General features: G+C 42.3%; 1 protein-coding gene across 2 annotated transcripts in view; it reads right to left on the bottom strand.

The window, feature by feature from the left end:
• Positions 1-23,618, bottom strand: part of LOC106566123 (protein phosphatase 1 regulatory inhibitor subunit 16B) — a 180,051-nt gene that overhangs the window by 44,363 nt on the left and 112,070 nt on the right. For both annotated transcript variants that reach the window (XM_045691909.1, XM_014133975.2), the window contains exon 3: positions 13,477-13,547. In XM_045691909.1, coding sequence (XP_045547865.1) covers positions 13,477-13,547 — 71 coding nt within the window. The remainder of the gene's footprint in view (positions 1-13,476; positions 13,548-23,618) is intronic.

The raw sequence follows: 23,618 nt of genomic DNA, 5'->3' as shown, positions 1-23,618 counted from the left end.
ACTGACAGACCAGCGGAACGTATAAAACTCACAGGAAATGAAGTTTGAGATGGCAGCTTCGCTTCTAGTTCTTAGGAAACTGTGCAGTATTTTGTTTTGTAATATATTATTTCTTACATTGTTGGCCCAGAAAACATTAAGTGTTATTACATACAGCTGGGAAGAACTATTAGATATCAGAGACGTTGCCACGTCCTGACTAGTATAAGGGTTATTTGTTATTGTAGTTTGGTCAGGACGTGGCAGAGGATATTTGTTTTATGTGGTTCGGGGTGGTGGTTTATTTAGTAGGGTGTTTGATTTATTGTTTTTGGGGTTATGTTCTATGTTTGTATTTCTATGTGGTCTCTAGTCTTTTGTATTTCTATGTTTAGTTTATTGGGGTTGGACTCTCAATTGGAGGCAGGTGTTTTGTCGTTGCCTCTGATTGAGAGTCCTATATATGGGTATGTGTTTGGTTTAGTGTTTGTGGGAGATTGTTCCATGTATAGCTTATGGCCTTACAGGACTGTTTATTCGTCGTTGTGTTCTTTTGGTGTACATGTTTATTTTGGTTTTTCCTTCTTTCCGTAATAAAAGAAGATGATATATACCCGCTGCGTTTTGGTCTCAATCCGACGACAACCGTTACAGACGTCAACTTACCCGCACAACCAGCACAACGACCAGGAATACGACTTTCCCAAAGCGGATCCTTTGTCTGCACCTCCCAGGGCATTTGAACTGATTCCAGAGGCCGACCCAAAACAACGCTGCCGGAGGAGAGGGTGCCAGAGAGGTCTTCTAATGAGGCTTCGGATGCGCGCACACCACCCACCGCTTCTGAGTATATTACGCGCTAATGTCCAGTCCTTAGCTAACAAAGTCGACAAAATTAGGGCAAGAGTTGCTTTCCAAAGAGATATCTGGGATTGTAACATGTCGGAGTCCGTACAGCCAATGGGATTTTCAGTGCTTCGCGGCAACAGGAACAAACATCTCTCTGGTAAGAAGAAGGGCGGGGGTGTATGTTTCATGATTGACGACTCATGGTGTAATTGTAACAATATACACGAACTCAAGTCCTTTTGTTCACCTGACCTAGAATTCCTCACAATCAAATGCCGACCGTATTATCTCCCAAGAGAACTCTCCTCGGTTATAGTCACAGCGGTGTATCTCCGCAAGCCGATACCATGATGGCCCTCAAGGAACTTCACTGGACTTTATGCAAACTGGAAACAACATATCCTGAGGCTGCATTTATTGTAGCTGGGGATTTTAACAAAGCTAATCTGAGAACAAGGCTACCTAAATTCTATCAGCATATTGATTGCAGTACACGAGCGATTAACTCACTCGACCACCGCTCCTCTAACTTCGACGATGCATACAAGGCCCTCCCCCGCCCTCCTTTTGGCAAATCTGACCATGACTCCATCTTGTTTCTCCCCTCTTATAGGCAGAAACTAAAACAGGAAGCGCCTGCGCTTAGGTCTATTCAACGCTGGTCTGACCAATCGGATTCCACGCTTCAAGATTGCTTCGATCACGTGGACTGGGATATGTTCCGAATGCTGTTCATTGACTACAGCTCAGCATTGAAACGCCATAGTACCCTCCAAACTCATCATTAAGCTTGAGACCCTAGGTCTTGACCCCAACCTGTGCAACTGGTTCCTGGACTTCCTGACGGGTGAAGGTAGGAAACAACATCTCCACTCAACACTGGGGCCCCACAAGGGTGCATTCTCAGCCCTCTCCTGTACTCCCTGTTCACTCACGACTGCATGGCCATGTACGCCTCCAACTCAATCATCAAGTTTGCAGACGACACAACAGTAGTGGGCTTGATTACCAACAACGACGAGACGGCCTACAGGGAGGTGAGGGCCCTCTGAGTGTGGTGTCAGGAAACTAACCTCTCACTCAATGTCAGCAAAACAAAGGAGATGATCGTGGACTTCAGGAAAAAGCAGAGGGAGCAGCCCCCTATCCACATCAACGGGACAGCAGTGGAGAAGGGGGGAAGTTTTAAGTTCCTCGGCGTACACATCACCGACAAACTGAAATGGTCCACGCACACAGACAGTGTGCAATTGGGTCCTGGATTTCCTGATGGGCTGCCCCCAGGTGGTGAAGGTAGGAAACAACATCTCCACACTGGGACTCCACAAGGGTGTGTGGCCCTCTCCTGTACTCCTTGTTCACCCATGACTGCGTGGCCATGCACGCCTCCAACTCCATCATCAAGTTTGCAGATGACACAACAGTTGTAGGCTTGATTACCAACAACAGGGAGGAGGTGAGTGCACTCAGAGTGTGGTGTCAGGAAAACAACCTCTCATTCAATGTCAATAAAACAAAGGAGATGATCGTGGACTTCAGGAAAAAGCAGAGGGAGTACCCTCCTATCCACATCGATGGGACAGCAGTGGAGAAGGTAGAAAGTTTTAAGTTCCTCGGCGTACACATCACGGACAAACTGAAATGGTCCACCCACACAGACAGTGTGGTGAAGAAGGGGCAACAGCGCCTCTTCAACCTCAGGAGGCTGAAAAATGTTGGCTTGTCACCGAAAACCCTCATTAACTTTTACAGGTGCACAATTGAGAGCATCCTGTCGGGCTGTATCACCGCCTGGTACGGCAACTGCACCGCCCTCAACCACAGGGCTCTCCGGAAAACTACCTGCCCTCCAGCACAACTACAGCACCCGATGTCACAGGAAGGCCAAAAAGATAATCAAGGATAATAACCAACCGAGCCACTGCCTGTTCATCCCGTTACCATCCAGAAGGCGAGGTCAGTACAGGTGCATCTAAGCTGGGACTGAGAGATTGAAAAACAGCTTCTATCTCAAGGCCATCAGATTGTTAAACAGCCATCACTAGCACAGAGAGGCGGCTGCCTACATACAGGCTTGATATCACTGGCCACTTTAATAAATGGATCACTAGTCACTTTAATAATACCACTTTAATAATGTTTACATATCTTACATTACTCATCTCATATGTATATAATGTATACTGTATACTTCACTATCTATTGCATCTTAGCTGCTCTTTCACTGCTCATCCATATATTTTAAACTAATACATTCTCATCCCATTCCTTTACTAGATTGTGTGTATTAGGTTTTATTGTGGAATTGTTAGATATTAGGTTTTATTGTGGAATTGTTAGATATTACCTGTTAAGATACTGCTGCAATGTCGGATCTAGAAGCATATCGCTACACTCGCAATAACATGTGAATGTGACCAATAACATTTGATTTGATTTGAAGAAGAGAGGAGAGAGAGGAGAGGGGAGAGCGAGAGGAGAGAGGAGAGAGAGGAGTACGGGGAGAGAAGAGAGAGAGAGAGAGGAGGAGTAGGGGGAGAGAAGAGAGAGAGAGAGGAGAGAGAAGAGAGAGAGAGGAGGAGTAGGGGGAGAGAAGAGAGAGAGAGGGAGGAGAGAGAGGAGAGAGAGGAGAGAGAGAGAGAGGAGTAGGGGAGAGAAGAGAGAGAGAGGAGAGAGAGAGGAGAAGAGAAAGAGAGAGGAGGAGTAGGGGGAGAGAAGAGAGAGAGAGGAGAGAGAGAAGAGAGAGAGAGAGGGAGGAGAGAGGAGAGACTTTCACTTTATTTTCCATTAGAGAAAAGAATTAGTACCACCCACCCAGTGGTCAGACAGACAGACAGACAGACAGACAGGAAAACACAGACAAACAGACAGACAGACAGACAGACAGGAAAACACAGAGAGACAGACAGACAGACAGAGACCGACAGACAGACAGACAGACAGACAGACAGACAGACAGACAGACAGACAGACAGACAGACAGACAGACAGACAGACAGGAAAACACAGAGAGACAGACAGACAGACAGACAGACAGACAGACAGACAGACAGACAGACAGACAGACAGACAGACAGACAGACAGACAGGAAAACACAGAGACAGGCAGGCAGGCAGACAGACAGGCAGGCAGACAGGCAGACAGGAAAACAGACAGAAGACAGACAGACAGGCAGGCAGGCAGGCACAGAGAGACCTCTGTATTATTCAGTGTGTACCAGTCTTTTAGATGATCAGCCTGAGAAAAGCATTGTGCCGAATCACTGATTCACCTTCTATCCTAAATAACAACTCATTATGTGGTCGATATTAGCCAATCTAATATCGACCACAACTTGCAGACTTGTTTATGTGCTGCTGTGCCTTTTGTTGCCAACCTTACTTTGCTACCTGCCAACTTTACGGTTTTGACTTTTTAATTACAGTTTATATTTTTAGTTTTTCCCTCACTCAACTTTTTTCATTCAACTTTTTCACTCTGGACGTTTTATCTGGACATGGTTCTTCAGGACTTCAAACAGCCGAAGCTAAGTAACATTAACACGATGCCTTCTAATTGCAGTCGTTGTACTCATAATATACAGGAGAACGATCGCCTTACGGCGAGGATAGCTGTGCTGCAAGCCCAGCTTCAGACGCAATCGTTAGGCAAGGGTGATTTCAGTGTAGGAAAGGATGAAACAGCGTTTGTGCCACCAGTAAGTACAGATAGTAACGTTAGTATAAACCCCCTCGCACGGTCCCCGCAGCCGGACAACTTTCTCATGGCTTCTGGAGGGAAACCCTGTAGGAATGCTCAACCGGTGTCACTCATTCAGCCGACAGAATCTTTCAACCGGTTCTCCCCATTTAGCAGCGGGTCGGAGTCAGAGGCCGAGCCTTCTCTGGTCTCTACTCCTCCCGTTACGGGTTCTGAGACGCCGAAGCTTCCCACCATTAGCTCTGACAAATTGAAAACCCTAGTCATTGGCGACTCCATTACCCGCAGTATTAGACTTAAAAGAATCATCCAGCGATCATACACTGTTTACCAGGGCAGGGCTACCGACGTTAAGGCTAATCTGAAGATGGTGCTGGCTAAAGCTGGCGAGTGTAGAGAGTATAGAGATATTGTTATCCACGTCGGCACCAACGATGTTAGGATGAAACAGTCAGAGGTCACCAAGCGCAACATAGCTTCAGCGTGTAAATCAGCTAGAAAGATGTGTCGGCATCGAGTAATTGTCTCTGGCCCCCTCCCAGTTAGGGGGAGTGATGAGCTCTACAGCAGAGTCTCACAACTCAATCGCTGGTTGAAAACTGTTTTCTGCCACTCCCAAAAGATAGAATTTGTAGATAATTGGTGTCACGTCCTGAACAGTAAAGGGGCTGTTTGTTATTGTAGTTTGGTCAGGGCGTGGCAGGGGGTGTTTGTTTAGGGTGTTTCGGGGTTGTTTGGGTTATGTTCTATGTTAGTGTATTTCTATGTTATTTCTAGTTGGTCTATTTGGGTTGACCTTCAATTGGAGGCAGCTGCATCTCGTTGCCTCTGATTGAAGGTCCTATTTATAGGGGTGTTTGTTCTATGGGGGTTTGTGGGTAGTTATTTCCTGGTTTAGTGTTTGTTGCACCTGACGGGACGGTTTGGAGTCGTTTGTTTTTTGTATATGCGTTTATTTTGTTTTTCCTTCTTCAAATAAAAAAGAAGATGGGTATACATTTTCCCGCTGCGTTTTGGTCCACTCCTTACGACAATCGTGACAATTGGCCGTCTTTCCGGGACTCACCCACAAACAGGACCAAGCCTGGCCTGTTGGGGAGTGACGGACTCCATCCTAGCTGGAGGGGTGCTCTCATCTTATCTACGAACATAGACAGGGCTTTAACTCCCCTAGCTCCACAATGAAATAGGGTGCAGACCAGGCAGCAGGCTGTTAGCCGCCCTGCCAGCTTAGTGGAGTCTGCCACTAGCTCAGTCAGCGTAGTCAGCTCAGCTATCCCCATTGAGACCGTGTCTGTGCCTCAACCTAGTTTGGGCAAAAATAAACATGGCGGTGTTCGCCTTAGCAAATCTCACTGGTATTAAGACCTCCTCCATTCCTGCCATTATTGAAAGAGATTGTGATACCTCACATCTCAAAATAGGGCTACTTAATGTTAGATCTCTCACTTCCAAGGCAGTTATAGTCAATGAACTAATCACTGATCATAATCGTGATGTGATTGGCCTGACTGAAACATGGCTTAAGCCTGATGAATTTACTGTGTTAAATGAGGCCTCACCTCCTGGTTACACTAGTGACCATATCCCCCGTGCATCCCACAAAGGCGGAGGTGTTGCTAACATTTACAATAGCAAATTTCAATTTACAAAAAAAAAACCTACGTTTTCGTCTTTTGAGCTTCTAGTCATGAAATCTATGCAGCCTACTCAATCACTTTTTATAGCTACTGTTTACAGGCCTCCTGGGCCATATACAGCGTTCCTCACTGAGTTTCCTGAATTCCTATCGGACATTGTAGTCATAGCAGATAATATTCAAATTTTTGGTGACTTTAAAATTCACATGGAAAAGTCCACAGACCCACTCCAAAAGGCTTTTATCATCGACTCAGTGGGTTTTGTCCAACATGTCTCTGGACCTACTCACTGCCACAGTCATACTCTGGACCTAGTTCTGTCCCATGGAATAAATGTTGTGGATCTTAATGTTTTTCCCCATAATCCTGGACTATCGGACCACCATTTTATTACGTTTGCAATCGCAACAAATAATCTGCTCAGACCCCAACCAAGGACCATCAAAAGTCGTGCTATAAATTCTCAGACAACCCAAAGATTCCTTGATGCCCTTCCAGACTCCCTCTGCCTACCCAAGGACGTCAGAGGACAAAAATCAGTTACCACCTAACTGAGGAACTCAATTTAACCTTGCGCAATACCCTAGATGCAGTTGCACCCCTAAAAACTAAAAACATTTGTCATAAGAAACTAGCTCCCTGGTATACAGAAAATACACGAGCTCTGAAGCAAGCTTCCCGAAAATTGGAACGGAAATGGCACTACACCAAACTGGAAGTCTTCCGACTAGCTTGGAAAGACAGTACCGTGCAGTATCGAAGAGCCCTCACTGCTGCTCGATCATCCTATTTTTCCAACTTAATTGAGGAAAATAAGAACAATCCAAAATTTATTTTTGATACTGTCGCAAAGCTAACTAAAAAGCAGCATTCCCCAAGAGAGGATGGCTTTCACTTAAGCAGCAATAAATTCATGAACTTATTTGAGGAAAAGATCATGATCATTAGAAAGCAAATTACAGACTCCTCTTTAAATCTGCATATTCCTCCAAAGCTCCATTGTCTTGAGTCTGCACAACTCTGCCAGGACCTAGGATCAAGGGAGACACTAAAGTGTTTTAGGACTATATCTCTTGACACAATGATGAAAATAATCATGGCCTCTAAACCTTCAAGCTTCATACTGGACCCTATTCCAACTAAACTACTGAAAGAGCTGCTTCCTGTGCTTGGCCCTCCTATGTTGAACCCAATAAACGGCTCTCTATCCACCGGATGTGTACCAAGCTCACTAAAAGTGGCAGTAATAAAGCCTCTCTTGAAAAAGTCACATCTTGATCCAGAAAATATAATAAACAAATCGGCCTATATCGAATCTTCCATTCCTCTCAAAAGATTTTGAAAAACTGCCTTCCTAAAGACAAATAATATATACGAAACGCTTTAGTCTGGTTTTAGACCCCATCATAGCACTGAGACTGCACTTGTGAAGGTGGTAAATGTCCTTTTAATGGCATCAGACCGAGGTTCTGCATCTGTCCTCGTTCTCCTAGACTTTAGTGCTGCTTTTGACACCATCGATCACCACATTCTTTTGGAGAGATCGTAAACCCAAATTGGTCTACATGGAAAAGTTCTGGCCTGGTTTAGATCTTATCTGTCGGAAAGATATCAGTTTGTCTCTGTGAATGGTTTGTCCTCTGACAAATCAACTGTAAATTTCGGTGTTCCTCAAGGTTCCGTTTTAGGACCACTATTGTTTTCACTATATATTTTTACCTCTTGGGGATGTCATTCGAAAACATAATGTTAAATTTCACTGCTATGCGGATGACACACAGCTGTACGTTTCAATGAAACATGGTGAAGCCCCAGAATTGCCCTCGCTAGAAGCCTGTGTTTCAGACATAAAGAAGTGGATGGCTGCAAACTTTCTAATTTTAAACTCGGACAAAACAGAGATGCTTGTTCTAGGTCCCAAGACTTCTGTTGAATCTGACAATTAATCTTGATGGTTGTACAGTCGTCTCAAATAAAACTGTGAAGGCCCTCGGCGTTACTCTGGACCCTGATCTCTCTTTTGAAGAACATATCAAGACTGTTTCAAGGACAGCTTTTTTCCATCTACGTAACATTGCAAAAATCAGAAACTTTCTGTCCAAAAATGATGCAGAAAAATAAATCCATGCATTTGTTACTTCTAGGTTGGACTACTGCAATGCTCTACTTTCCGGCTACCCGGATAAAGCACTAAATAAACTTCAGTTAGTGCTAAATACGGCTGCTAGAATCCTGACTAGAACCAAAAATGTGATCATATTACTCTACACTGGTTTCCTGTTAAAGCAAAGGCTGATTTCAAGGTTTTACTGCTAACCTACAAAGCATTACATGGGCTTGCTCCTACCTATCTTTCCGATTTGGTCCTGCCGTACATACCTACACGTACGCTACGGTCACAAGACGCAGGCCTCCTAATTGTCCCTAGAATTTCTAAGCAAACGGCTGGAGGCAGGGCTTTCTCCGATAGAGCTCAATTTTTATGGAATGGTCTGCCAACCCATGTGAGAGACGCAGACTCTGTCTCAACCTTTAAGTCTACTGAAGACTCATCTCTTCAGTGGGTCCTATGATTGAGTGTAGTCTGGCCCAGGAGTGTGAAGGTGAACGGAAAGGCTCTGGAGCAACGAACCGCCCTTGCTGTCTCTGCCTGGCCGGTTCCCATCTCTCCACTGGGATTCTCTGCCTCTAACCCTATTACAGGGGCTGAGTCACTGGCTTACTGGTGTCCTTCCATGCCGTCCCTAGGAGGGGTGCGTCACTGACGTGGTCTTCCTGTCTGGGTTGGCGCCCCCCCCTTGGGTTGTGCCGTGGCGGAGATCTTTGTGGGCTGTACTCGGCCTTGTCTCAGGATGGTAAGTTGGTGGTTGAAGATATCCCTCTAGTGGTGTGGGAGCTGTGCTTTGGTAAAGTGGGTGAGGTTATATCCTGCCTGTTTGGCCCTGTCCGGGGGTATCATCGGATGCGGCCACAATGTCTCCTGACCCCTCCTGTCTCAGCCTCCAGTATTTATGCTGCAGTAGTTTATGTGTCGGGGGGCCAGGGTCAGTCTGTTATATCTGGAGTATTTCTCCTGTCTTATCCGGTGTACTGTGTGAATTTAAGTATGCGCTCCCTAATTCTCTCTTTCTCTCTCTCGGAGGACCTGAGCCCTAAGACCATGCCTCAGGACTACCTGGCATGATGACTCCTTGCTGTCCCCAGTACACCTGGCTGTGCTACTGCTCCAGTTTCAACTGTTCTGCCTGCGGCTATGGAACCCTGACCTGTTCACCGGACGTGCTACCTGTCCCAGACCTGCTGTTTTCAACTGTCTAGAGACAGCAGGAGCGGTGGAGATACTCTCAATGATTGGCTATGAAAATCCAACTGACATTTACTCTTGAGGTGCTGACTTGTTGCACCCTCTACAACCACTGTGATTATTATTATTTGACTCTGCTGGTCATCTCTGAACATTTGAACATCTTGGCCATGTTCTGTTATAATCTCCACACGGCACAGCCAGAAGAGGACTGGCCACCCCTCATAGCCTGGTTCCTCTCTAGGTTTCTTCCTAGATTTTGACCTTTCTAGGGAGATTTTCCTAGCCACCGGGCTTCTACACCTGCATTGCTTGCTGTTTGGGGTTTTAGGCTGGGTTTCTGTACAGCACTTTGAGATATCAGCTGATGTAAGAAGGGCTTCATAAATACATTTGATTTGATCTGCACAGGGCTTGTTTAGTGGCTGGACCTGTGCCTCTCAACGTGTGTTTACAGAGAGAGACGCGCATACAAATCCCACACAAAAGAATGTGTAACCTTTATTTAACTAGGAAAGTCAGTACATACACAGGCGTCGTACACAGGCGTTGTACGCAAATCACATTTTATTGGTCACGTACACGTGTTTAGCAGATGTTATTGCGGGTGTACCCCCAAGCCGTAAGACTCCTGAACAGGTAATCAAATGGCTACCCGGACTATTTGCATTGTGTGCCCCCCCCACCCCCCAACCCCTCTTTTATGCTGCTGTTTCTCTCTGTTTATCATATATCATATATACCTACATGTACATACTACCTCAATCAGCCCGACTAACTGGTGTCTGTATATAGCTACTGTTATAGCCTCGCTACTGTATATAGCCTCGCTACTGTTATAGCCTCGCTACTGTTTTAGCCTCGCTACTGTATATAGCCTCACTACTGTTATAGCCTCGCTACTGTTTTAGCCTCGCTACTGTTTTAGCCTCGCTACTGTATATAGCCTCACTACTGTTATTTTTCACTGTCTTTTTACTGTTGTTTTTATTTCTTTACTTATCTATTGTTCACCTAATACCAATTTTTTACTTAAAAATTGCACTGTTTGTTAGGGCCTGTCATTAAGCATTTCACTGTGGAATTGTTAGATATTACCTGTTAGATACTGCTGCACTGTCGGATCTAGAAGCATATCGCTACACTCGCAATAACATGTGTATGTGACCAATAAAAATAGTACGGGGAGAGAAGAGAGAGAGAGGAGAGAGAGAAGAGAGAGAGAGGGAGGAGAGAGGAGAGACTTTCACTTTATTTTCCATTAGAGAAAAGAAGTAGTACCACCCACCCAGTGGTCAGACAGACAGACAGACAGACAGACAGACAGGAAAACACAGACAGACAGACAGACAGACAGACAGACAGACAGACAGACAGACAGACAGACAGACAGACAGACAGACAGACAGACAGACAGACAGACAGACAGGAAAACACAGACAGACAGACAGACAGACAGGAAAACACAGACAGACAGACAGACAGACAGGAAAACACAGACAGACAGACAGACAGACAGACAGACAGACAGACAGACAGACAGACAGACAGACAGACAGACAGACAGACAGACAGACAGACAGACAGACAGACAGACAGACAGACAGACAGACAGACAGACAGACAGGAAAACACAGACAGACAGACAGACAGACAGGAAAACACAGACAGACAGACAGACAGACAGACAGACAGACAGACAGACAGACAGACAGACAGACAGACAGGAAAACACAGAGAGACAGACAGACAGACAGACAGACAGACAGACAGACAGACAGACAGACAGACAGACAGACAGACAGACAGGAAAACACAGAGAGACAGGCCTCTGCATTATTCAGTGTGTACCAGTCTTTTAGATGATCAGCCTGAGAAAAGCATTGTGCCGAATCACTGATTCACCTTCTATCCTAAATAACAACTCATTATGTGGTCAATATTAGCCAATCTGCACAGTGGCTGGACCTGTGCCTCTCAACGTGTGTTTACAGAGAGAGACGCGCATACAAATCCCACACAAAAGAATGTGTAACCTTTATTTAACTAGGAAAGTCAGTTAAGAACAAATTCATATTTACAATGAATGTCTACTGGGGAACAGTGGGTTAACTGCCTTGTTCAGGGGCAGAACAGATTTGTACCTTGTCGATTCGATTCAGCAACCTTTCAGTTACTAGTCCAACGCTCTAACCACTAGGCTGCCTGCCGCCCCAAGACGCAATAGATAGTAAGGAATAGATAGTGAAGTATACAGTATATACATATGAGATGAGTAATGTGAGATACATAAACATTCTTAAAGTGGTATTATTAAAGTGACTAGTGTTCCATTTATTAAAGTGGCCACAATGTCAGCGTTTAGTTTTGAATCATTTTAATTGAATATGAATATATTGTTGGTGTGGTCATCTTTAGGTGTTACTGTCATCAGTCTTTTCTGGAAGACTCAGAACATACACAGTTGTATAGCCGAAGTCCCTTCAGGGTTTTTTAATGTTGTGGTTCCTTTCACAGTGGCTCTATTCCCACCAAACCCCAGCTAAAAAGGATTTATGTTAAATCTGGTGTTGTCTGTCTGTCTGTCTGTCTGTCTGTCTGTCTGTCTGTCTGTCTGTCTGTCTGTCTGTCTGTCTGTCTGTCTGTCTGTGTTTCCTGTCTGTCTGTCTCTCTGTGTTTTCCTGTCTGTCTGTCTGTCTGTCTGTCTGTCTGTCTGTCTGTCTGTCTGTCTGTCTGTGTCTGTCTGTCTGTCTGTCTGTGTTTTCCTGTCTGTCTGTCTGTCTGTCTGTCTGTCTGTGTTTTCCTGTCTGTCTGTCTGTCTGTCTGTCTGTCTGTCTGTGTTTTCCTGTCTGTCTGTCTGTCTGTCTGTCTGTCTGTCTGTCTGTCTGTCTGTCTGTCTGTCTGTCTGTCTGTCTGTCTGTGTTTTCCTGTCTGTCTGTCTGTCTGTCTGTGTTTTCCTGTCTGTCTGTCTGTCTGTCTGTCTGTCTGTCTGTCTGTCTGTCTGTCTGTCGGTCTCTGTCTGTCTGTCTGTCTCTCTGTGTTTTCCTGTCTGTCTGTCTGTCTGTCTGTCTGTCTGTGTTTTCCTGTCTGTCTGTCTGTCTGTCTGTCTGTCTGTCTGACCACTGGGTGGGTGGTACTACTTCTTTTCTCTAATGGAAAATAAAGTGAAAGTCTCTCCTCTCTCCTCCCTCTCTCTCTCTTCTCTCTCTCCTCTCTCTCTCTTCTCTCCCCGTACTATTTTTATTGGTCACATACACATGTTATTGCGAGTGTAGCGATATGCTTCTAGATCCGACAGTGCAGCAGTATCTAACAGGTAATATCTAACAATTCCACTGTGAAATGCTTAATGACAGGCCCTAACAAACAGTGCAATTTTTAAGTAAAAAATTGGTATTAGGTGAACAATAGATAAGTAAAGAAATAAAAACAACAGTAAAAAGACAGTGAAAAATAACAGTAGTGAGGCTATATACAGTAGCGAGGCTAAAACAGTAGTGAGGCTATATACAGTAGCGAGGCTAAAACAGTAGCGAGGCTAAAACAGTAGCGAGGCTATAACAGTAGCGAGGCTATATACAGTAGCGAGGCTATATACAGTAGCGAGGCTATAACAGTAGCTATATACAGACACCAGTTAGTCGGGCTGATTGAGGTAGTATGTACATGTAGGTATATATGATATATGATAAACAGAGAGAAGCAGCAGCGTAAAAGAGGGGTTGGGGGGTGGGGGGGGCACACAATGCAAATAGTCCGGGTAGCCATTTGATTACCTGTTCAGGAGTCTTACGGCTTGGGGGTACACCCGCAATAACATCTGCTAAACACGTGTACGTGACCAATAAAATGTGATTTGCGTACAACGCCTGTGTACGACGCCTGTGTATGTACTGACCTTTACTGAGAGCACAACGTGGAAAAGACACCATCAACAATTACTGAATTACGGCCTTATTGTTAGACTCTTCAGTGGTCCAGTGACTCTCCAGAGGGACACTCACCTGGTGCAGAGCAGTGAGACCGTCCTCGTTGCACAGGTCTGGACTGACGTTGTTCTTCAACAGGTAACGTACTGGAACAGAGGGAGAAATAGAGAGGAAGACATTAACTAACCATGCTACGCTTTCATACCCATTACATTAACTAACCATGCTACGCTTTCAGACCCATTACATTAACTAATCATGCTACGCTTTCAGGCCCATTACATTAACTAACCATGCTACGCTTTCAGAACCATTACATTAACTAACCATGCTACGCTTTCAGACCCATTACATTAACTAACCATGATCATTACATTAACTAACCATGCTACGCTTTCAGACCCATTACATTAACTAACCATGCTACGCTTTCAGACCCATTACATTAACTAACCATGCTACGCTTTCAGACCAATTACATTAACTAACCATGATCATTACATTAACTAACCATGCTACGCTTTCAGACCCATTACATTAACTAACCATGCTACGCTTTCAGACCCATTACATTAACTAACCATGCTACGCTTTCAGACCCATGACATTAACTAACCATGCTACGCTTTCATACCATTACATTAACTAACCATGCTACGCTTTCAGACCCATGACATTAACTAACCATGCTACGCTTTCAGACCCATTACATTAACTAACCATGCTACGCTTTCAGACCCATTACATTAACTAACCATGCTACGCTTTCAGACCCATTACATTAACTAACCATGCTACGCTTTCAGACCCATTACATTAACTAACCATGCTACGCTTTCAGACCCATGACATTAACTAACCATGCTACGCTTTCAGACCCATTACATGAACTAACCATGCTACGCTTTCAGACCCATTACATTAACTAACCATGCTACGCTTTCAGACCCATGACATTAACTAACCATGCTACGCTTTCAGACCCATTACATTAACTAACCATGCTACGCTTTCAGACCCATTACATTAACTAACCATGCTACGCTTTCAGACCCATTACATTAACTAACCATGCTACGCTTTCATACCATTACATTAACTAACCATGCTACGCTTTCAGACCCATGACATTAACTAACCATGCCCATTACATTAACTAACCATGCTACGCTTTCAGACCCATTACATTAACTAATCATGCTACGCTTTCAGACCCATTACATTAACTAACCATGCTACGCTTTCAGAACCATTACATTAACTAACCATGCTACGCTTTCAGACCCATTACATTAACTAACCATGCTACGCTTTCAGACCAATTACATTAACTAACCATGCTACGCTTTCAGACCCATTACATTAACTAACCATGCTACGCTTTCAGACCCATTACATTAACTAACCATGCCCATTACATTAACTAACCATGCTACGCTTTCAGACCCATTACATTAACTAACCATGCTACGCTTTCAGACCCATTACATTAACTAACCATGCTACGCTTTCATACCATTACATTAACTAACCATGCCCATTACATTAACTAATCATGCTACGCTTTCAGACCCATTACATTAACTAACCATGCCCATTACATTAACTAACCATTCTACGCTTTCAGACCCATTACATTAACTAACCATGCCCATTACATTAACTAACCATGCTACGCTTTCAGACCCATTACATTAACTAACCATGCCCATTACATTAACTAACCATGCAACACTTTCAGGCCCATTACATTAACTTACCATGCTACACTTTCAGGCCCATTACATTAACTAACCATGCCCATTACATTAACTAACCATGCAACACTTTCAGGCCCATTACATTAACTTACCATGCTACACTTTCAGACCAATTACATTAACTAACCATGCTACGCTTTCAGACCCATTACATTAACTAACCATGCTACGCTTTCAGGCCCATTACATTAACTAACCATGCAACACTTTCAGGCCCATTACATTAACTAACCATGCCCATTACATTAACTAATCATGCTACGCTTTCATACCCATTATATTAACTAACCATGCTACGCTTTCAGACCCATTACATTAACTAACCATGCTACGCTTTCAGACCCATGACATTAACTAACCATGCTACGCTTTCATACCATTACATTAACTAACCATGCTACGCTTTCAGACCTATTACATTAACTAATTATGCTACGCTTTCAGACCCATTACATTAACTAACCATGCTACGCTTTCATACCATTACATTAACTAACCATGCTACGCTTTCAGACCCATTACATTAACTAACCATGATCATTACATTAACTAACCATGCTACGCTTTCAGACTCATTATATTAACTAACCATGCCCATTACATTAACTAACCATGCTACGCTTTCAGAACCATTACATTAACTAACCATGCTACACTTTCAGGCCCATTACATTAACTTACCATGCTACACTTTCAGGGACATTACATTAACTAACCATGCAGATTACATTAACTAACCATGACCATTATATTAACTAACCATGCTACGCTTTCAGACCCATTACATTAACTAACCATGCTACGCTTTCAGACCCATTACATTAACTTACCATGCTACACTTTCAGGCCCATTACATTAACTAACCATGCCCATTACATTAACTAACCATGCAACACTTTCAGGCCCATTACATTAACTAACCATGCCCATTACATTAACTTACCATGCTACGCTTTCATACCCATTACATTAACTAACCATGCCCATTACATTAACTTACCATGCTACGCTTTCAGACCCATTACATTAACTAACCATGCCAATTACATTAACTAACCATGCTACGCTTTCAGGCCAATTACATTAACTAACCATGCTACGCTTTCAGACCCATTACATTAACTAACCATGCTACGCTTTCAGACCCATTACATTAACTAACCATGCTACGCTTTCAGGCCCATTACATTAACTAACCATGCTACGCTTTCAGGCCCATTACATTAACTAACCATGCCCATTACATTAACTAACCATGCTACGCTTTCAGACCCATTACATTAACTAACCATGCCCATTACATTAACTAACCATGCTACGCTTTCAGGCCCATTACATTAACTAACCATGCTACGCTTTCAGACCCATTACATTAACTAACCATGCCCATTACATTAACTAACCATGCTACGCTTTCAGACCCATTACATTAACTAACCATGACCATTATATTAACTAACCATGCTACGCTTTCAGAACCATTACATTAACTAACCATGCCCATTACATTAACTAACCATGCTACGCTTTCAGACCCATTACATTAACTAACCATGCCCATTATATTAACTAACCATGCCCATTATATTAACTAACCATGCCCATTACATTAACTAACCATGCCCATTACATTAACTAACCATGCTACGCTTTCAGACCCATTACATTAACTAACCATGCTATGCTTTCAGACCCATTACATTAACTAACCATGCTACGCTTTCAGACCCATTACATTAACTAACCATGCTACGCTTTCAGGACCATTACATTAACTAACCATGCTACGCTTTCAGACCCATTACATTAACTAACCATGCTACGCTTTCAGACCCATTACATTAACTAACCATGACCATTACATTAACTAACCATGCTTACGCTTTCAGACCCATTACATTAACTAACCATGACCATTATATTAACTAACCATGCTACGCTTTCAGAACCATTACATTAACTAACCATGCTACGCTTTCAGGCCCATTACATTAACTAACCATGCTACGCTTTCAGGCCCATTACATTAACTAACCATGCCCATTACATTAACTAACCATGCTACGCTTTCAGACCCATTACATTAACTAACCATGCCCATTACATTAACTTACCATGCTACACTTTCAGGCCCATTACATTAACTAACCATGCCCATTACATTAACTAACCATGCCCATTACATTAACTAACCATGCCCATTACTTTAACTAACCATGCTACGCTTTCAGACCCATTACATTAACTAACCATGCTACGCTTTCAGAACCATTACATTAACTAATCATGCTATGCTTTCAGACCCATTACATTAACTAACCATGCCCATTACATTAACTAACCATGCCCATTACATTAACTAACCATGCTACGCTTTCAGAGCCATTACATTAACTAACCATGCTACGCTTTCAGACCCATTACATTAACTAACCATGCTACGCTTTCAGACCCATTACATTAACTAACCATGCTACGATTTCAGACCCATTACATTAACTAACCATGCTATGCTTTCAGACCCATTACATTAACTAACCATGCTACGCTTTCAGACCCATTACATTAACTAACCATGCTACGCTTTCAGACCCATTACATTAACTAACCATGCTACGCTTTCAGACCCATTACATTAACTAACCATGCTACGCTTTCAGACCCATTACATTAACTAACCATGCTACGCTTTCATACCATTACATTAACTAACCATGCTACGCTTTCAGACCCATTACATTAACTAACCATGCCCATTACATTAACTAACCATGCTACGCTTTCAGACCCATTACATTAACTAACCATGCTACGCTTTCAGACCCATTACATTAACTAACCATGCTACGCTTTCATACCATTACATTAACTAACCATGCTACGCTTTCAGACCCATTACATTAACTAACCATGCTACGCTTTCAGACCCATTACATTAACTAACCATGCTACGCTTTCAGACCCATTACATTAACTAACCATGCCCATTACATTAACTAACCATGCCCATTATATTAACTAACCATGCCCATTACATTAACTAACCATGCTACGCTTTCATACCATTACATTAACTAACCATGCCCATTACATTAACTAACCATGCTACGCTTTCAGACCCATTACATTAACTAACCATGCCCATTACATTAACTAACCATGCTACGCTTTCAGACCCATTACATTAACTAACCATGCTACGCTTTCAGACCCATTACATTAACTAACCATGCCCATTACATTAACTAACCATGCTACGCTTTCATACCCATTACATTAACTAACCATGCCAATTACATTAACTTACCATGCTACGCTTTCAGACCCATTACATTAACTAACCATGCTACGCTTTCAGACCCATGACATTAACTAACCATGCTACGCTTTCATACCATTACATTAACTAACCATGCTACGCTTTCAGACCCATTACATTAACTAACCATGCTACGCTTTCAGACCCATTACATTAACTAACCATGCTACGCTTTCAGACCCATTACATTAACTAACCATGCTACGCTTTCAGACCCATTACATTAACTAACCATGCTACCTTTCAGACCCATTACATTAACTAACCATGCCCATTACATTAACTAACCATGCTACGCTTTCAGACCCATTACATTAACTAACCATGCTACGCTTTCAGACCCATTACATTAACTAACCATGCTACGCTTTCAGACCCATTACATTAACTAACCATGCCCATTACATTAACTAACCATGCTACGCTTTCAGACCCATTACATTAACTAACCATGCTACTTTCAGACCCATTACATTAACTTACCATGCTACACTTTCAGGGACCATTACATTAACTAACCATGCCCATTACATTAACTAACCATGACCATTATATTAACTAACCATGCTACGCTTTCAGACCCATTACATTAACTAACCATGCTACGCTTTCAGACCCATTACATTAACTAACCATGCCCATTACATTAACTAATCATGCTACGCTTTCATACCCATTACATTAACTAACCATGCTACGCTTTCAGACCCATTACATTAACTAACCATGCCCATTACATTAACTAACCATGCTACGCTTTCAGACCCATTACATTAACTAACCATGCCAATTACATTAACTAACCATGCTACGCTTTCAGGCCCATTACATTAACTAACCATGCTACGCTTTCAGACCCATTACATTAACTAACCATGCTACGCTTTCAGGCCCATTACATTAACTAACCATGCCCATTACATTAACTAACCATGCTACGCTTTCAGACCCATTACATTAACTAACCATGCCAGACATTACATTAACTAACCATGCTACGCTTTCAGACCCATTACATTAACTAACCATGCTACGCTTTCAGGCCCATTACATTAACTAACCATGCTACGCTTTCAGACCCATTACATTAACTAACCATGCCCATTGCATTAACTAACCATGCTACGCTTTCAGACCCATTACATTAACTAACCATGCCCATTACATTAACTAACCATGCTACGCTTTCAGACCCATTACATTAACTAACCATGCTACGCTTTCAGACCCATTACATTAACTAACCATGCTACGCTTTCAGGCCCATTACATTAACTAACCATGCCCATTACATTAACTAACCATGCCCATTACATTAACTAACCATGCTACGCTTTCAGACCCATTACATTAACTAACCATGCCCATTACATTAACTAACCATGCTACGCTTTCAGACCCATTACATTAACTAACCATGCCCATTACATTAACTAACCATGCTACGCTTTCAGACCCATTACATTAACTAACCATGCCCATTACATTAACTAACCATGCTACGCTTTCAGGCCCATTACATTAACTAACCATGCCAGACCCATTACATTAACTAACCATGCTACGCTTTCAGAACCATTACATTAACTAACCATGCTCCCACCCATTACATTAACTAACCATGCTACGCTTTCAGACCCATTACATTAACTAACCATGCCCATTACATTAACTAACCATGCCCATTATATTAACTAACCATGCCCATTACATTAACTAACCATGCCCATTACATTAACTAACCATGCTATGCTTTCAGACCCATTACATTAACTAACCATGCTACGCTTTCAGACCCATTACATTAACTAACCATGCTACGCTTTCAGACCCATTACATTAACTAACCATGCTACGCTTTCAGACCCATTACATTAACTAACCATGCCCATTACATTAACTAACCATGCTTACGCTTTCAGACCCATTACATTAACTAACCATGACCATTATATTAACTAACCATGCTACGCTTTCAGGCCCATTACATTAACTAACCATGCCCATTACATTAACTAACCATGCTGCTTTCAGACCATTACATTAACTAACCATGCCCATTACATTAACTAACCATGCTACGCTTTCAGACCCATTACATTAACTAACCATGCTACGCTTTCAGGCCCATTACATTAACTAACCATGCTACGCTTCCCCATTACATTAACTAACCATGCCCATTACATTAACTAACCATGCTACGCTTTCAGACCCATTACATTAACTAACCATGACCATTATATTAACTAACCATGCTACGCTTTCAGGCCCATTACATTAACTAACCATGCCCATTACATTAACTAACCATGCCCATTACATTAACTAACCATGCCCATTACTTTAACTAACCATGCTACGCTTTCAGACCCATTACATTAACTAACCATGCTACGCTTTCAGACCCATTACATTAACTAACCATGCCCATTACATTAACTAACCATGCCCATTACATTAACTAACCATGCTACGCTTTCAGACCCATTACATTAACTAACCATGCTACGCTTTCAGACCCATTACATTAACTAACCATGCTACGCTTTCAGACCCATTACATTAACTAACCATGCTACGCTTTCAGACCCATTACATTAACTAACCATGCTACGCTTTCAGACCCATTACATTAACTAACCATGCTACGCTTTCAGACCCATTACATTAACTAACCATGCCCATTACATTAACTAACCATGCCCATTACATTAACTAACCATGCTACGCTTTCAGACCCATTACACAAACTAATCATGCTATGCTTTCAGACCCATTACATTAACTAACCATGCCCATTACATTAACTAACCATGCCCATTACATTAACTAACCATGCTACGCTTTCAGACCCATTACATTAACTAACCATGCTACGCTTTCAGACCCATTACATTAACTAACCATGCCCATTACATTAACTAACCATGCTATGCTTTCAGACCCATTACATTAACTAACCATGCTACGCTTTCAGACCCATTACATTAACTAACCATGCCCATTACATTAACTAACCATGCTACGCTTTCAGACCCATTACATTAACTAACCATGCTACGCTTTCAGACCCATTACATTAACTAACCATGCTATGCTTTCAGACCCATTACATTAACTAACCATGCCCATTACATTAACTAACCATGCCCATTACATTAACTAACCATGCCCATTACATTAACTAACCATGCTACGCTTTCAGACCCATTACATTAACTAACCATGCTACTCCCATTACATTAACTAACCATGCTACGCTTTCAGACCCATTACATTAACTAACCATGCTACGCTTTCAGACCCATTACATTAACTAACCATGCTACGCTTTCAGACCCATTACATTAACTAACCATGCTACGCTTTCAGACCCATTACATTAACTAACCATGCCCATTACATTAACTAACCATGCTACGCTTTCAGACCCATTACATTAACTAACCATGCTACGCCATTACATTAACTAACCATGCCTTCTCCATTACATTAACTAACCATGCTACGCTTTCAGACCCATTACATTAACTAACCATGCTACCCTACATTACATTAACTAACCATGCTACACTTTCAGGCCCATTACATTAACTAACCATGCCCCATTACATTAACTAACCATGCTACGCTTTCAGACCCATTACATTAACTAACCATGCTACACTTTCAGACCCATTACACAAACTAATCATGCTACGCTTTCAGACCCATTACATTAACTAACCATGCCCATTACATTAACTAACCATGCCCATTACATTAACTAACCATGCTACGCTTTCAGACCCATTACATTAACTAACCAAGCTACGCTTTCAGACCCATTACATTAACTAACCATGCTACGCTTTCAGACCCATTACATTAACTAACCATGCCCATTACATTAACTAACCATGCTACGCTTTCAGACCCATTACATTAACTAACCATGCCCATTACATTAACTAACCATGCTATGCTTTCAGAACCATTACATTAACTAACCATGCTACGCTTTCAGACCCAACAAGCCCTTCACACATGGGTACCACATGTGTATTGGTTCAGTGTGTAGACCTATACTGTAGATGGGTAAATGATGATATTAGCAGTGTGTAGACCTATACTGTAGATGGGTAAATGATGATATTAGCAGTGTGTAGACCTATACTGTAGATGGGTAAAAGATGATATTAGCAGTGTGTAGACCTATACTGTAGATGGGTAAAAGATGATATTAGCAGTGTGTAGACCTATACTGTAGATGGGTAAAAGATGATATTAGCAGTGTGTAGACCTATACTGTAGATGGGTAAAAGATGATATTAGCAGTGTGTAGACCTATACTGTAGATGGGTAAAAGATGATATTAGCAGTGTGTAGACCTATACTGTAGATGGGTAAAAGATGATATTAGCAGTGTGTAGACCTATACTGTAGATGGGTAAATGATGATATTAGCAGTGTGTAGACCTATACTGTAGATACAGTCACTGTAGCCTCCATGGTCCTGTTCACCTGGACTACCCCTTACATTTACCTCATTAAATCAACCCAGAATCCATTCATTATGGTTTATCATATTACAACATTTATTTGAGCAGAGGTGAATGTTATTCAAACCATAAATGAAGGTCAGGACATTAACATCACTATGGTAACCTTGGTAGGACAGGGCTGCAGGTGACATAATCAAATCAGTCACATACACATGGTTAGCAGATGTTAATGTGAGTGTAGCGAAATGCTTGTGCTTCTAGTTCCGACCATGCAGTAATATCTAACAAGTAATCTAACCTAACAATTTCACAACAACTACCTTATGCACACATGTGTAAAGGAATGAATAAGAATATGTACATAAAAATATATGAATGAGCGAAGGCCGAACGGCAAAGGCTGGTATTGTTGTAGTTGTTCCCTTCCTGTGTGTGTGTGTGTGTGTGTGTGTGTGTGTGTGTGTGTGTGTGTCTGTGTGTGTGTGTGTGTGTGTGTGTGTGTGTGTGTGTGTGTGTGTGTGTGTGTGTGTGTGTGTGTGTGTGTGTGTGTGTATACAGTGCATTCGGAAAGTATTCAGAGCCCTCGACTTTTCCCACATTTGTTACATTACAGACTTATTTTAAAATTGATTAAATAAATGTTTTTTCCT

The sequence above is a fragment of the Salmo salar genome, chromosome ssa12 (genome assembly GCF_905237065.1).
Source record: "Salmo salar chromosome ssa12, Ssal_v3.1, whole genome shotgun sequence".
Lineage (NCBI taxonomy): Eukaryota > Metazoa > Chordata > Actinopteri > Salmoniformes > Salmonidae > Salmo > Salmo salar.
The sequence above is the reverse complement of the archived record's forward strand: the minus strand, read 5'-3'. Positions and strand labels throughout refer to the sequence as shown.